At 39.4% G+C, this 18,017-nt stretch overlaps 1 protein-coding gene across 1 annotated transcript in view; it reads right to left on the bottom strand.

Annotated features, from left to right (window-relative positions):
• The window catches only part of AKAP13 (A-kinase anchoring protein 13), a 234,237-nt gene that overhangs the window by 11,273 nt on the left and 204,947 nt on the right, over positions 1–18,017 (bottom strand). The window contains exons 25-34 of the mRNA XM_018567558.1: positions 13,307–13,445; positions 12,947–13,059; positions 11,921–12,067; positions 11,102–11,352; positions 9,554–9,679; positions 9,339–9,456; positions 8,220–8,471; positions 5,978–6,054; positions 2,040–2,221; positions 864–946 (exon numbers count right to left, since the gene is read on the bottom strand). Of these exons, the coding sequence (XP_018423060.1) occupies positions 864–946; positions 2,040–2,221; positions 5,978–6,054; positions 8,220–8,471; positions 9,339–9,456; positions 9,554–9,679; positions 11,102–11,352; positions 11,921–12,067; positions 12,947–13,059; positions 13,307–13,445 (1,488 nt within the window). The remainder of the gene's footprint in view (positions 1–863; positions 947–2,039; positions 2,222–5,977; positions 6,055–8,219; positions 8,472–9,338; positions 9,457–9,553; positions 9,680–11,101; positions 11,353–11,920; positions 12,068–12,946; positions 13,060–13,306; positions 13,446–18,017) is intronic.

The following is an 18,017-nucleotide window of genomic DNA, read 5'->3' as shown; positions in this document are numbered from 1 at the left end:
GAGGTCAAGAAATATCTTCAGGTCCTTTGCTGTTACACTATGGTTCTATTTCAGCTCCTCCAGCACTGCATGCTGCACGGAGATCTTGGCAGGCGTAGCAGTATTGAAGTACTTTATATGCCATATGTAAATAATATGTCTTACTGTGTACTGATGAATGTCCTGACCTCCTTCATAAACACTGTTGCAGCTTTTCCTACCATTATACATTTACAATATTTATAGGCCTGGACACCTTCAAACCACACCATTGCAACTCATTGTTTGGAATACCAAAATCCAATGAGCCTCTTTTCAAGAGGTCATTTGCCTTGAGGTTCACATACTTTCTTCATCATGATTATACATTGTTTAAACCATCTACCCAATAAAGATTTGACAATACATGTGTTGGTTGGTAAATAACACTATGATAATGATAAATGAAAACCATAAAACATTTTAGAGGCCATTTGAGCCCGATTCAGTCATACACAGGTGAAACGTTAGCTATGGCAACCTAGTCCAATATCCTTTAGCAATATAGCTGTTATAATAGGCTAAACTAGAGGAAATTAAAAATCCCATAAGGCATTTCAAGACTGACAACCTCAGGCATGACTCCTGGAAGCATAATGGGATTTGTAGTTTCACCACAGCTGGAGTGCCAAGATTGACTATCCCTGGGCTAAACTCAGCTGTATCTGGAAAAAAAACACTGGTTTATGAAAGCCACTGTGCTTGACAGTGATTGACTATACATAGGCAATCTCACTGTGACTGTGTGGGGTACACAGTCCTTGTGTTTTCCCTTCAAGTGTATATAGAGTATATGAGATAAATGGCAGCATAATATATGGAGATGGAAAACAAACTTTCTGTACCTCTCAGTTCTCTGGCTTTGGTATCCCAGTTCTTCTTTTCTTCCTCTGACTCAGATGGAACCCCTTCATCTTCGTCTTTGTCCCTAGAATATTATACAAGACAGAACTGAGGATTAGTAAGGCAGAAGAATAAAGCCCTTGCGAGAGCAGCAGAGACAGTACTTCTACATACATTGTGGTCATCGTGTTCTGGATAGTGTCAATCCAGCTGTCCCGCTCTTCTTTAGTATTGGTAAGAACCTCCACCATTTCTGGGTCCTTCCCTATCATGCTGATTAGGAACAGTCCCTTTTCATCGTGTGCCACTTTCCTTATTATCAGGTTCTTCAGAGAAATCACTGTAGATTTTTGTTCCTAAAAAAAAAAAATGTAAAATTAGTTAAACAAAACAAAAAAAAAATCATAAACACCAATACATACTGGGGATGCACTGATACCGTTTTTTTGGTATCAAGCACGAGTGCCAATATGTTTTTTTGGTACTCTCCGATTCCGAGTACCGGTGCTGTGGCCCGTGATCATAACCTGTTGCCCGGCTTGCTGATTGCTTGTGAAGCTGGTGCTCTAGCGAAAGAACACCGGCTTCACTTGCCGAGGCTGCCTGGCTTTCTGACCAATCAGGAAGCAATGTGACTAGTCATGAGGTGCTGGGTGGCACGTCATGGCCCACCTCCTGGCTTGCTGATTGGACAGGAGCATGTTTTGTTGATGGGTCAGATAAGAAGCTGATTAGTCTGTATAATGGTAAGGCTGAAAAGCAGGCAATTAATACATCTAGAATGGGATGAAGATATAAAAGTTATAACTTTGTATTATTGATCAACCGATCCAGATACTAGTATCGGTGCCGATACTGAGTATTTGGGCGAGTACTGGTACTCACCCAAATGCTCCAATACTTACCTCCGATACCAGAACTCCCTCTGATCGGCAGTGTCGTGGGAGTATGGAGCAGGCATCAGGAAGCCGGGTGGTGGGGAATTACCTTCTTGATTGGCTAGGAAGCCGGCTTCGCTTGTTGCTAGGCAGTCTGGCTAGGAAGCCGGCTTCACTTGTTGCTAGGCAGTCTGGCTAGGAAGCCGGCTTCACTTGTTGCTAGGCAGTCTGGCTAGGAAGCCGGCTTCACTTGTTGCTAGGCAGTCTGGCTAGGAAGCCGGCGCCCCTTTTTCTACATACATTGTGGTCATCGTGTTCTGGATAGTGTCAATCCAGCTGTCCCGCTCTTCTTTAGTATTGGTAAGAACCTCCACCATTTCTGGGTCCTTCCCTATCATGCTGATTAGGAACAGTCCCTTTTCATCGTGTGCCACTTTCCTTATTATCAGGTTCTTCAGAGAAATCACTGTAGATTTTTGTTCCTAAAAAAAAAAAATGTAAAATTAGTTAAACAAAACAAAAAAAAAATCATAAACACCAATACATACTGGGGATGCACTGATACCGTTTTTTTGGTATCAAGCACGAGTGCCAATATGTTTTTTTGGTACTCTCCGATTCCGAGTACCGGTGCTGTGGCCCGTGATCATAACCTGTTGCCCGGCTTGCTGATTGCTTGTGAAGCTGGTGCTCTAGCGAAAGAACACCGGCTTCACTTGCCGAGGCTGCCTGGCTTTCTGACCAATCAGGAAGCAATGTGACTAGTCATGAGGTGCTGGGTGGCACGTCATGGCCCACCTCCTGGCTTGCTGATTGGACAGGAGCATGTTTTGTTGATGGGTCAGATAAGAAGCTGATTAGTCTGTATAATGGTAAGGCTGAAAAGCAGGCAATTAATACATCTAGAATGGGATGAAGATATAAAAGTTATAACTTTGTATTATTGATCAACCGATCCAGATACTAGTATCGGTGCCGATACTGAGTATTTGGGCGAGTACTGGTACTCACCCAAATGCTCCAATACTTACCTCCGATACCAGAACTCCCTCTGATCGGCAGTGTCGTGGGAGTATGGAGCAGGCATCAGGAAGCCGGGTGGTGGGGAATTACCTTCTTGATTGGCTAGGAAGCCGGCTTCACTTGTTGCTAGGCAGTCTGGCTAGGAAGCCGGCTTCACTTGTTGCTAGGCAGTCTGGCTAGGAAGCCGGCTTCACTTGTTGCTAGGCAGTCTGGCTAGGAAGCCGGCTTCACTTGTTGCTAGGCAGTCTGGCTAGGAAGCCGGCTTCACTTGTTGCTAGGCAGTCTGGCTAGGAAGCCGGCTTCACTTGTTCCTAGACAGGTAAGAATTGGAGCATATGGGCGAGTAAGAGTACTCACCAAAATACTTGGTATCAGCACTGATACTAGTATCGGGATCGGTGCATCAATACTACATAGTTATAAATTTGATACCTTCATCCGATTCTAAATGTATTCATTGCCTGCTTTTCAGCCATCAACAACACAAATATCTGGATTTTGCAAACCACTTTCAATGGCAATATTAAGGTGCCCTTATAGGTGCTGATTTAAAAAAAAAATGCCTCATATTGAGCATGTTTCGAGGCTTCTTTCAACTTTTCTTCTAATCTATCTTTCGATGTATGCAATTCTGTTGTACAAAACTCACTGCCATGAAATGGGTATTGAGCAAGCTTTGTTTTGACCCCGAAATGACTGTATATGGAAGTGTTTTGGCACTAGGCCACACAGATTTAACCATACTTATTTAATGCCACATCTGTTTAAGATCAGGTTGTCATAAATCAATCAATAAGGTAGTCAGGAGGCTCAGGAAATAAGACTTTTGCTCCAAGCAACCATACAAGAACTTTACTTTCAATTATAAAATGACAGCTGGGACTGGAGGGCAGCTGAGAGGATGGGTACAAAGGTTCAAACCTGAAGAGTATCATACACAGGGCTGCATATTAGTATCCTTCCCAAGCCAGGAAATTAGGCAGATATTGGTATTGCTTAGCAAGCTCAGAAGCTACTTGTTTAAAAACCATTTCCCACTTCTTATTTATGCTCTCCATTAAACAAATCTAGTTTGCTCCTTAGAGAACTATGAGGTGAGTGATTTCCACTCATCTTCATAGTTAGAGCCGACCTGTGACAAAAGAAGCCGTCACAGGTCGGCTCTATCGATGGGGAAGTGAGCAAACACATACAGTCGCTTGCTTCCTGATTATCTCCGTGCAGTGAGCGGTGACTGTCAGTCACGGCTCCCCGCAGGGATTCCCCCCTCCCCTCCTCCAGCGCTGACCGCCCCCTTCCGGATGAGGAGGGGGGTGGGGACAGCTGGGTGGATCTCCCAATATTGTCGGGATCTATCGCGGACAATAGCTCACCATATACTGAGCTTTGGGTCACGGGGGGAGGTTAGTATATATCCTCCCATGGCCCTAAAGAGAACTATGGGGAAAAACACATACCTCATAGTTCTTTAAGCAAAACTCCATTGTTATAACCTATGCTATGACTAGAAAAGCCATTTTGTAATTTCATTTGAGCAAAATTGCCTATTTTAGGCTGCAGTCAGCTGATTTTTTAAATAATACACATGTATTAAATGCCATAGAGCATTACAACTTATTACCCAGCAATACAAGAAGAAAACAAACAATCCAAACACGCAAGGGAGCATCCGCATCTCACAAGCAATTTCCATCCCCATCTAACGTGAGCAATGAGTGGAAAACAGTATATAAATACAGAAAACGGACCGTAGCCCAGAGTTTACTCCATTCTCAGCCAAATGTATTTACGGAAAGATGTAGACATAGCATAAGACATCAGTGTTGTGTCGCACAAGAACCAGGATACTCCCTATATGCAACCCATAGCAGTCAGCTGCTTTTATTACATAATCAAAACCCCCAGATATGGCTTCCTTGTAATCATGATAAACATGACTACCCTAGGGGTATTTTGTGCACTATTAATGTACAGAACTCTTCCAGAAGTAGTGTGTGATTGGTTTGCTGCTTTTCCCAGCAGTTTTTCTTGCACTGCAATAATTTGACTACAATTAGCAAATATTCTACTTTGACTAAGAAAACCCTCAATTAAAAAAAATAAACAGGGCCCCTTAGATTGTTATTAAACATGTTGCAATGCGTTGGGGGCATACCAGCAAATCTTCATTTTATGTGCAAAGACGAAGCTCACTGATGCCATTGCTTGTTACAGCGTTCATAATGCAAAGAAATGGGAAACACTGGACAGAACTGAACCCTATTAAAGCACAGATTTAAACAATTCCGATAATGAGAAATCAAAAGATTCCTCCCTAATGGGGGATGCTCTTTAACCTCTTGCTGACCAGGGAGTTTACACACCCTTCCTTTCCAGGCCATTTTTCATTTATCAGTAATGCAGTACTTTGACATTTATTGCGTCACGCAATGCTGTACTGAAATTGATTTGATACCATTTTTTGGGGACAGATGGAGCTTTCTTGTGGTGGTATTTAATCACCACTGGGGTTTTTATTTTTTACTATATAGTGATAAAAGTACCAAAAATTTTGGGGAAAAAAAAACAAAAAACAGTTTTCCCTACGTTATGTTATGAAACATTTATTATTACCAAAATGTTTTGTAAAATATAAAAGACGGGTCATATCAGGTAAATGGACACCAAACAAGGCAAGCTTTAAATTGAGTGTACCCGTGAAATCGAAAAAACTACCATACCCAAATTTGCCCATAGGTGACGCTTTAAAAGGTTTTACCACTCATCAGTTTAGTGTTATTGATAACCCTATATGTTTTGCTCGCACTCCCATGTTTGCGGCGATAGGTAACATGTGTGGCACAATGGTCATTTTCGCACATATGCGCACCCGATTCATGTTTGCATGTGTATGTGAGGGCAGGGGACTTAAAAATGTTTTGATATGTGACTTTTTAATCTTTTTTTTTTAAAACTTTACTTTTTAACCTTTTTAGTTAATCACATAGGGGGCTAACAAGCTCATGTGTACCTGCATTCACCCGTTTTTGTTTTTTTAAAACGCCCACCCACATTCAAGAAACCACAGTCCGGCCCTTTAATCACAATGGCTGGGCAGCAGGTGGTAAATTATAATTAACCCCTTTCGCAAATGTTACATTTAAAGCAACTAATAGTCCAACCAGGTCATCATATTATTGTCCACAGAACATTTCAGTTATGTGAAGGAGCCTCACCAGTGATGCAAAGGCATATTTCTGGTCCTTTTCTTGGAGGAAAACCAACACATCAGCCAGCAGCACCGCCAGCACCTCTGTAGATCAGATGAAAAGACATAGTTATGGTGAGAATGTAACAAAAGATCATAGTTCTGTCTGTTTCTACACTACAACCATTTTCTTAGATTAATCTCATACTAGCCTCTCATTTGTGCTTCATAGTCAGATGGTTTACAGACAGTATTGGCTTAGACTGCGCTGTATCAAATTCTACATTAGGAATATGTTCCCATTTACAGTAAAAAGGAAAACCTAGCTGAGGTGGACGGCAGATCCCTGCAATTTAGTGCTTCAGTTGGAAATGATGATCACTCACTTGCAATGTGTGGTTAATGGTATGCAAAAATAACTTTGAATTACAAGTTCTTTTTTATCCCTCCTTTTTTCCTTAACTTCCTGGCTATGCTGATGGAGTCATTTCATAGCAAAGACAGCCAGGTTACTATGCCTTGTAAAGTTGGTGTTGATGGATCAAGGAAAAACAAATTGCTCCTCCAGAAGGGTGGAGACTGGGAGAACTGGTTGTTCTTGGCAGTATATAAGCTTGTGGGCGAGGATGACTAAAATCACAACTGACTTACATTGATGTCACTGTATAAAACACAGTGTGCCTGCTATAAACTGAGCTCCCATTGTAAAGTAATGTATTCGTCAGTGGATACTGTTAAAAAGTTTACCATGCTGTTACTCATTAAAAAGTAAATTCTCATACATGAGCTGCAAGCATGGAGGCTGTGATTGCGGACCTCTAACTTTACAAAGATTAGATCCCAGTGTGTCCAATGATTGCCCAATGGATGCCCAATGGATGCAGTACTTTGTGAGTCAGTAACTCAAAACAAGCATCACAATGACATTGCTATTCCGCATGCTTATTCCTGCTCATTGTCTCAGAAATTAGCACGCCATAAACAGCCAGTCAACTAACATTTTCAGAAGGAGGTCAGCAACGCCAGCCCCTTACAGTTTCCTTTATTTTACCCTTGTTACTTAGTGACCTGGAACACAGTTACCTAGTAACTGGGAAAAAAACCATGCAGAAAGGGTGAATGTATGACTAAAGACGCTACTTTATTACTGGCCAAAGTCTGAGGTTTTATGGTTTTTTTTAAAGTTTCATTTAATGTTGGTATAATCATTATAACAGTCGCCTCTGGTGTTCTGGCAATTTTGAGCTCCCTTTATGCAGAACAACATTTGAATAACCTGAGATAATTAGCCTCTACCCATTATATTTGGCCCCTTTTGTTTTAGTATCTGGCCTTTAATGATAAATGAGTAATGGCAACTCCCATATGATTATGCAGATTGATAACTCTTAAATCCCTCCCATGTGTTAATCATTGTAAACAGAACAATTTCAAGAAAAATACAGCAAGTCCAGTTGCCTTGACTTATTTTTTTACAGATATACCATGACCTGGATGAATGAGAACCTTCACACACATGTAGAAAATAGATTCACCGAATCTACTGAAAAACTCAAATAATCATCCCTAAACAAGATATAGCATATACCTGCAAATGGCAGCTAATGGCTTGATAGCCAAAGAGTTATCCATCACATACAGACTTCAAGTATACTAAAGCCTTTTACCTATATCATGGTCACATACGATTATGGAAAATACTGTTGGCGCTATATAAATCCTGTAAAATAATTCTGGAGAGTGACCAGCAAGGAATTAAAATGTAAGCAATGGTGCCATGTAAATTCAGTAATATTGCTTGGGGACCCGCATGACTAGGCACGTTTTTATAAGAAGAAAAGCTGAAATATTAGGGAAATTACACACTGCTATAACACAAAAAAAGCCATGCTGTGTATGTCTCGGAAAAGCCATCACATAGATTAAATGACCTCAAATATGGAAAGGGTAATATTAGAAGGTTAATTAACCTCTTGCCGTCCGCCCGTAGTAAAAAAACTTTATAGTAAAAAAATAAAACCCCCAGTGGTGAATAAATACCACCAAAAGAAAGCTCTATCTGTCCCCAAAAAAGGGTATAAAATTCATTTCAGTACAGCGCTGCATGACGGAATAAATGTCAGTTAAAGTACCGCAGCGCTGAATACTGAAAAATGGCCTGGATGGGAAGGGGGTTTAACACCGCGGATGTCAACTGGTTAAGAGACTAGCTGGTGTAACGTTAGAGGAGCAAATCCATTATAGACCTTAAAGAATCCCAAAAGTCTAACCTTTAATTCTATTGGCTGGATTGGATCTCAAGAACAGAGTGCCATCACGAACCAATTTCCTTCTTTTAAGGTCCTCCTTTGCAAACATTTGCCCACTCTTCATGCGTTGTATTGATTTACTATCAGTCTTGTTGTAGATCTCATTAAGGCGCTTCTTCTTCTCATAATTATTGACTTTATTATTCACCTCAGTAATAACATCCTTTACCAAATTCAGGGCTTTTTCAACCTCCTGATGCTCAATTTCATTCTCTGTAAACAGATCGAAAATCTGATTAGAACATAGACACACAGACCCTTCTACGTATCAAGACAGAAAATCCATGTGTTGAGAAGAAGTCGTGCCTGCTTCTGTCAGCTCAGGTACCAAGCTAAAGTGTTCAGGTTGAGTTAAAGAGAAACGGTTACTTCACCCATTCTAGGCAAAATGGTCAGCAGAAAGTACACCCCCCTAGCAAATTATACTCAACAATCCCTCCTGCTTTGCTGCCTTTCCCCTTAATTGGACTCATCACTTTGTTCCTGTAACAAAGAGGCTTCCAGGTATGAGGGAGCATGTGACCACCCACGTGACAGTGCTCAGGCCTCAATGGCCATAAGCCAGCCCCAACCACTGTCACATGAAAAGTTGCAGTGATGTCATCGACCCAGGTAATCTATAACACCAGATATTACCCAGAGTAGGATTCCTCCAGTGGGAGGCAGCTAGGATTGGTGACTATACGTTCCTGGGGGGAGTTATCAGCAGACACTGTCACTTTGCCCTGAATGAGTCAAATGACAATTACTAAAGGGAACTAAAGAGGTAGATGTCCACACACTAGTAAATGCTTGATTCTAGTGGGTCTTTTTCAACATCTCTGAAAATTGTAGCATGTAAGGCCGGGGTACATTCTGTCAGTTTGACACATATGCCATCCGAGTACCAGAAATGGTTTCCAAATTTTTAGACATTTGGACTAAAAATGACTTTGGAGGCATGTCTTCATAAAGGTTTTCAGTACAGACAATGATGCAACATCACTATTAAAAATTACTACTCATGACTTACAAACCATGTGGATAAAACAATAATACCAAAAGGCAATTAACCTAACAGCCACAAATCATAATGATTACCTTTTGTATACTGCAATATTCTCTGTAAAATGACTGGGTACTTGGTTATCCTTTGAGTAACCAGGAGGATACATTCTGGGATCCCTAGACGTCGCACTAATGTGCTACTTCCCTTTTTCTGAAAAAGAACAGAGAGTCTTAGTCTCATGCACAATTCTCACCCAGGAAATATCTGCAATACCACAATGTTAAGATGCAGGTGTTCTCTCCAGTACCTTAATAAAGGCCTGAAACCGCTTCTCCTTTGCCAGCAAATCCTTGAAATAATTTACGGCTTCATTGTGGTGGCCACAAAATTTACCATATGTTCTCTTCATGTGTTCAGCTTTTTCACCAGAGAACTGCAAAGAAAGCAACAAATAAATATAGCATTTTCAGTAATAAAATATGGAATGTTTGACATTGTTACAACTATAAAAGGAGAGTATGGGTATATAACTTTGCTCATAAACAGTTGAATGTTTACTACAGTTCACAAGGTGTCTACTGGATGTCTGACAAGACTTGAATTACTTTTCTCATGCAAGACAGGAGGCCTTTAACACCTATAATTATTCAGTTAAAAGGACACAATACAAAGTCTAGTATAACTAGTATAAGCTAAAAAGTTTGATGCAGTGCCAGCAATATTGTTGCTCAAATCAATAATTTCAACATTTTATAATCTCGGCACCAAATGTCCTCTGTTAACAAACGTAAATTAACATCATGCAGGAAAGTCTAGCTTTACCATTTGTTTTGTCTTCCAGATTGAACTCCAGGCATAGGTTTGAAATAAAACTATAGTCGTAGTGATTAAAACTAGCATGAACTCAATTATAAATGGTATCACTTTAAAGTACCCCTGTCTGGGGGTACCATTGAAAAATGTAAAGGACAAAACCACAGTTCTACAGACAATTATATGCCATGTTGAACAAAGCGGCCCACCTTTTCTGGTGCCTGAAATACTGTACATTAGGGCACTCAGACACTACCAGTTCTGAGTGACTGCCCTTTCTTCTTTTATCGGCCCTGGTTTTTAAGCCTGTCCATGTGTTGGCTGTAAATGGTGCTGCTGGTTGTGTCTTAACTGGTTGGCACCATGTCACAAGGCAGTGACATAGCAGTGGCCCCTGGATCTTATCTTATTTCTGTGCATTATTTTAGCTCAGGAGTGACCAACAGAGAAGAAGACAGGGACACTAAGAAAAATAAATAGAAAGTAGCTTGGGGTTTCCTTTTCAAGGGCCAACTTATTTTAAACTAACCTGACAGCATTTTACTTTCAAGTGAGCCAGAAGACCAACTCAAATTATTGTCGTAATTGAAATAAAGTCCATTTTAGTCTTAACAGAAAATACAAACTTATAATAGTATATACTATAGCACTATAACAGTAGTTATCAGTTGATGTATTAGAAAAACGGGAATACAATCTTGTTTCACAAAAGCAGTGACCGTGACTTTGCCTTGAATGACTAATGGTTCAAAATTAAAATTCAAGCTGTGGATATTCTCAGCCCAGATATTCTGCACCAAACAGTTGTCAGTTGTCATATGAATTACCGAACCACTTTTTATTACTGTTGCAAACTCATATATATCACATAAAGAAGCAGAACATGTTAGACATAACATATACATGATCTATTAAGCACTCAAAAGACACAATAATTTACCACTACAACACTTAATGTAGTTCTCATAACATTTGCTTTATTTGTAACAGAGGATAGAAATTCTATACAAAACAAAAAACTGTTGCCAGACCCAGTTATTACCTGGTGCACCAGAATATCCCCAATCCTCCTGATGACAAAGTTATGTTCACTTTTATCAGCCATCGACTCCTTTTTTCTCTCCAGAAGTCGTTGGAAGAGCTTGGTGTGGATGTTCAGCAAGTCATCTATGCATGGAAAGATCTTCTCTAGGGTTTTCTGCTCAAATTGCAGCTCAGTCAGCATGCCCCGGTAGTAGACTTCATTCATGATCTTTAATGTCCGCACGTGGTGCATTTCTGTCTGCATGAGCTCTACAAAAAAAATGATCAGGAAGATGAATCAAATTCATATCTTCATGTTATAGCTGACCATGGAAAATTAATCCACGTGGATAACAACCAACTCAATGAGATGCTTTTGCCTAAAACGTGACCTGGTCCACAGAGTGTGTAACCCTGAATTAATATGCATAAGGGGCATATTATTGCCTCATGCAAGGTAATAAACTAAAAATGAGTACATTTATCACATGAATAAAGAAGTCTGAGGACGTATATCTGCATAAATTATTAACATGTCAAGGTAAAAAAATAAATTATGAATCAACTTGTATATATGTACTATTTTCACATAAAAATTAGACAATTCTGGGTAATAAAATCAAGACAAAGGCAAATGATGATATGGGTCACATAACAATGGTGGTACACGGTCATTTGCTTTCTTTATACCGATTCCAAGGGAAGGCCATTTGCCTACCTCAGAAGAGCACTCACTGACTGTGCCAAAACTGTCCTCTTTACACAAATTCTGTGTTCACCTACTCCATCCACTTCCTGTGTACCAACTCAAAGTCATCTTCTAGAGCTCAGATCTTACCATAGATGACATCCTGCTGTTTCACCACCTCTTTCTTCTGCTGTTTAAGGAACTTGCTGTCAACTGTCTGGCTCCAGGACTCTGCCTCCAGCTGCTTAGAATCTGCCTCAAACTCCCCCATCAGCTGACCCTCATTCATATCTGTGCCTGTCCGCAAAGCAAAGAGATTTAATTACAGATGGCATGACCAACTAAAATACATTATTTTGAAAATATGACCTAAATAACACACAATCATAAAATCCTAAATGAAGGTACTGGCCATGATATTACATAATACTGAAAATACAATAAGCATAAACAATATACTAAAAGAAAAGAAAATATGATTTGGTGTATAGTGCCACACTATCAATGATTATCAGCATATATTATTCATTAACACAACTTTCCATGCAATTACACATATTTACTCGTAATGGATATTAAAAGGTGCCCAACACCAACAGATAAGTGTAGAGGCTGAAAAGAGGACGGTCTGCGGCTAAGTCGCTTACACAAGCAGTGCGGTTTAATTCAAACCACCCTATTATTCATACTTGCTCTAAGCCACAAGCCCATTTTTCTTTTTCTGGTTGAAATCACTTCATCTGTACAATAATGTTGATTGCCCTGCATCCTACTACCATCTGCTTGTGGGTTTTACATGTTTTCTATCCATCTGTGGCCCCTTAAGAGAAGTTGGGGTTGTGTGTGGGAACTGTTTGGGTTTGCATTTCTGGGCATACTTATGACAATGCTTTTTCCATCTCTGGATGAAGCATATAGTCTAACTGAGAAATGTGTCGAGACCTTCACCATCACTAACGGATTATACAACTTTGCGAACCGTGTAATTGGGTCATATATCATGCTATATTTATAATATATGATTGGTGAATGTTGTAGGTTGGAGATGCAATTTTATATAGAAATTTGTATTGATGCCAAAACAGAATGTTGAGCTTTTACTGTTACGTGTATTGTACTTTGGTGCCACTGAAAGTCCTAAATACATTTATACACATTGTATATATGGGGTTTTACCTTCGTCAACAAGGGACTCCATAGATTCATGAACCTTGCTGATTTTGTGCAAAGAGTCTGTTGATTGTGACAAAACTTTCCAGGTGCTCCAAATATTTTCATCACATCCAACCCTGAATAAAAAGATACCAGAACAAATTAATCCAGGGCTAATGAAACATTGTAAAGATTTCCCAGATCAGCACTTACATGTCACATGCATGTGGTATAGACCAACCACTAGAGAATATTTTTTTTTAAAGATGCATATTTCGTGAGGAAAACTAATTCTAGTTTAAGTAATGTCTTAAAGAAAAAAAAAAAGATAAATCTAGTTCCACAGTAGCTGCAACTGTATATGTTGACTTAACCATTACATACCCTGCAATATTCTGTGTAGAGATACTCTTGGATATAGAGATCGTAGTCTGCGGCCTTCTGCTTGAAAAGCTAAGAGATGAGAAGGTAGCTTCTTCTGGTGCCACAACTGCTGAGCGAGGCCTCTCCTTTGGCTGAGAGCCTGAAAAATATATCCACATCATGAATGAGCTGAACATACACATGGCAAGATATATACCATACATATTTTATATGGCTACCAAACAGAGAAATAACTATAATTAGGTAGGCTAGAACTATGAGGTGAGTGAAAAGCACTCACCTCATAGTTCTCCTTTAAAAAACATATGTGCAAGAAGTATTTGGTTCACTTCTACCTCCACAATTAAATAAATCCTGTGTGTGCTCACTCCTATATTTTTGTGTGTGGTGTTCATTGAGCAGAGTATACGAGTTCAGTGCAGACAATAAAATGACTGGTATCACTGATCTCAGTGAAGAATTTGAATAAATAACCCAATATATTTTACTTGTTATAATAAAAGGTTTTTGATAAGAATCTCAAGTACTTAAATGAAGTGGATAATGCTTTTAGATCATGTTTATAGGAGACATTATGTCTCAGTTTCTTGTAGCTATGAGATATCTATCACATTCTAAGCTTGAACAAGGGAAGGTCAACAAGAGGTGGAAGATTTACCCAGCATCATACATAAAGGGATAAATAAAATGTGTAGAAACCTACACAGTAGGACAGTGTATGGGGACATCTACTAGCAATGTATTTTATGAACTGTGCAGGTTTGGGGAGATGGAGGAAAGAGATCCTTTAACACTCTTTCTTTATAGACATGACCGATAATAAAGCAGCTGGCTGCAGTTGCATATCACTCAAATATGTGCAAAATGTTTGATATGCTCCTAACAACCATTTCCCACAATGGATATGTAACTGTAAAGGTTCATGGGGAGAACACACACAAAACCTTCCCTGCTTACTAATTAGGCATCAATTCATGAATATAGGGAGCTTTTGAATAATACAGTGCCACACAAATGAGCTGTTTTAAATGACATACATTTCTAATTATTAAGCCTGTATTCTAAGTACAGTAACTCATGAAACATAAGTCGTACTCACCTTTATTCCTCATGATGACCACAGGTAATGAGGAGGTATCATTAGGCTGCAGAACCTTTTGTTGATGAAAGACATTATGTATTACATTTCAATTGAAAGAATAAAGCCATTTTATAGAAACAAATAATACAGCATTAACCAGTAGTATTCACCATACCTAGTTGACAGTTAATTCATTAGTATGTAGTCATTAGCAATTACCACACTTTTGAAAATAGAATGAAGGAGTCCATTCACTGAATATAGGCATCACCACTATCTTTGCCATCTGCCAATAGCAGAACCTGGTAAGTGATCTCGATGCCACAACAGCTTTATTTAGGTTAAATTATTCTTTGTCATGGTTGTCATATAAAAATTGCAAGGGGAGAAAGTGCACATGAAAATCAGATATAGCAAAATGCTTTCCCAACTGTATTAGCATTGGCAGCAGTAATGTATTCTCTACATAGCCAGAAGAAGGCTTAGACAGACAGACACAAAAACATGCGAGTACAGGAGGTACAGGGGTGTGACGGATTTATGACAACACCTGTCTGAATGCCTACACATTGCCACAGGGTTCCAGGATTCTCGCAGCCCAGACACAACATGACTGAAAGCTTCTCCTTTGTACATTCTTTTGTGATGGGGAGGGTTAGTTTAGAGAGATATTTCTCTGAGTTTTATGCAGCACAATACTCTAGTGCTATAACAAATGAAAATGTGCTTCATTCCTGACAGTCCATTTAAAATATATATATGAAACCAAACTGTTTTTAGTAGTTTTTTATAGGGTGGGGTGTATTAAAATGAAGCACACCAGGTTCCAGGTGGAGACTTTAATGGAGTTCCATATCAGACCAAAGTAATGTTTCGGGGCACAGCGTTCGTCTTTGTCATGCTGTATGGTAGTTATTCTGTATGCCATATTCGCAAAGGGGACCGCTTCCCCCCAAAAAAACATTAGTTAGTCTGGTATGGCCAGACTAAAGTTCTGATTAAGTTCTTCTAGTACGGCTCTCCACTCTTCAACTGGTGTCTGGTTTGCTGGCTTTTTACTTTGGATCTTGCAGGGTGCCACCTTTGGCAAACACCCCTTTACAGATTGGCAATGAGGTGTATGTATGGTACAGATTGTTTACATTTATCTTTGTATTGCTGTCTGTGTTTCCGCTACGTACATTCACTCTATTTACCCTGGGGACAGGTGTGGCCTGGACAGGAAGCAATAGAAAATACAATTATTTTACTGTGGTCACCAGAACAGGTGGTGAGGAGAAACTTTCCAATGGGGGCATCAGGCATATTATGCATGGATGATACAAAAAGGCTAAATAAGTGAAAAGTGGTAAATGAAAACTAGCAGGATACTTACTTTCATTTTGACTTTTGCACAGTGAGTGAAGTTCTCTCTGCAGCCTTTATGTACAACAGAGTTACAATCTGATAGAAAAAAAACAGGTAAGGAATAGGTTTAATACACAAAGTGTCATACAATAGGACTGTGATGGGAGGGTATACATACAGTTCAGCATTATTTTTTCTGAAAAAATAACCACCAAACTCTACAGAATTCTTATTTTGTTCAGCATCATGTTCTATGCTGGCCATACTCTGGGAGGATAAACCTTAGAGACAGATAAATGCCACCATTATAAACCTAGAAATGTCTGAGAGGTGGATTTTACTGCCCAATCTTTAAGAACTCTGCCACAAAAACATACTGTTTCCTGGCTTTTCAGGAGTTACAGGAATATGTTTCTAATTCTTATCCCATGATGTCCAACAGTTCTGCCTATGTATCATTTTTATGAGGGAAATTATACAAATGGATATGTAGCTTTGAACATATGTACAATATATTTTGTATGTATGTGTGAGTAAAGCATTTCTCAAGTGTGAGTTGCCAGAAGCAAATGGCTAAGAAAACAAACTATTTGTTTTTGTTCACACATCTCCAAGACATCAGCCTCCAGTAATGTTACATCAAATATATGGACACATAATTCTTCTGCAAGCTAAAACAAGAAAACATGGAACTAAACGTTGGTGCAAAAACCACTTTAGGAAATGGCCCTGAAGGCTGGTCAACCTGATGTACTAATGTGCTGACTTCACCTGACATACCTTTTTGGAAAGCACTCAACTAGACATGACTGGTAAGGAAGAGAGGTGATTGTTCAAAAAAAGTAATGGAAAATGTATACTTATCACTATTCTGATATGAATAGTAAACTAGACAACATTTTTGTATTATGCAACATAATTGAGGCACCAGCCATCATGTAAGGGTCTAGCCTCCATCACATTCACTTTTATGTTCAAATGGATATTGGCTACCTGATTTTCCTTTAAAGAAAATGTTCTGACATTTTCCCTGTTGAATCTGTCTAAAAACCAACTAATGTTTCATAGGGATGGACAAATGAAATAAGCTTAAGAGCCAGTCTGTGAGGAAGCCAGCAAGCAAGGTGCCAGGGAACATGTGTCCCATGCAACTGAAGAAGGTTCAAAAAGTGTAGATAGACTGACCACTGGGAAGTGTCCTGCTCTGATGTATAAGTATAGCAAATTTTGTTGTCACGACATGTTCATATTTGCTATTGTAGAAAGGGAAGCGTGCCTCGCTATGCTTGCTTATGCTCAGATGGTGTGTAGAGAATATTATAGTCACGTACTACATATTCAACCAAAGCATACCAAAAGGAATAAAAGTTGACTACCGAAAAAGCAAAAACCAAGAAAAATACTTCAACTCCAAGATAAAGAATGTGTTCTCTAGTTACATTCCACACAGTGTTGGCCATTATAGCTAAAAAAACAGTAAAATATGTTTTGCTCGGCAGGTTGGATAGAAAATACAAATTTAACTTTAATAACCTTGGTAGGGTCAAGAGATTTTATTGCTTAGACACTGGAAACTGAGCTGGCTGCAGAAGCAAATCTTAAAGAACTTGTTTGCAATACCTTGGTGCTGTTGTATTTACATGTGTCCCTCATGGTACTGCTAGGGCCCTACCTTATCATGCTTTCAATGGTTGCCTGACGTTCACTACAATTAATACTATCATTTGCAAACATTCGCTGGTTATATATTGTCACCTTTACATGGCAACAGGAAATCTAGATGGCCAGCATACTCCTTTCAGAAAGAAAACCATATACCGTATGTTACAGGTGCTGTAGTGCCAATAAGACAGACTACTGAGCCACCTTCCAAAGATAAACAAAATGTCACCAGCACACTGCTGTCGATGAAAAAAGCATTTATCCATGTCACAGGGATATTGCAATGTTTCAGGGCTTCAAATAGGCCTCTTCATCAATGAAACAAATGAGAGAAAGGCACTTTCTGCCATGGTGTGGTAGTGAGTCTTGAAATGTAATACAAAAGTCAGTGTGGCAACGCACCTTTGTCAATGAGAACAGAATTTATATATGTTATGTGATGCAACATTTCGGGTCATAAAAGGACCCCTTCATCAATGCAATTTCATCTACATACCTGTATGTCACAGACGTTCAGGGCCCGTTCACATCAAAATCGGAACTAAAAGCGCAAGTCAACGGAGGGTCAGTTGACTTGTCGTTTCAACCTCCGTTGGCTCCCGTTCCATTGCGGACTTCAGC

This window comes from Nanorana parkeri, unplaced genomic scaffold (assembly GCF_000935625.1).
Source record: "Nanorana parkeri isolate BGI_ZX_2015 unplaced genomic scaffold, ASM93562v1 scaffold1062, whole genome shotgun sequence".
Lineage (NCBI taxonomy): Eukaryota > Metazoa > Chordata > Amphibia > Anura > Dicroglossidae > Nanorana > Nanorana parkeri.
Note: the sequence above shows the minus strand (reverse complement) of the source record. Positions and strands in the feature narration are given on the sequence as shown.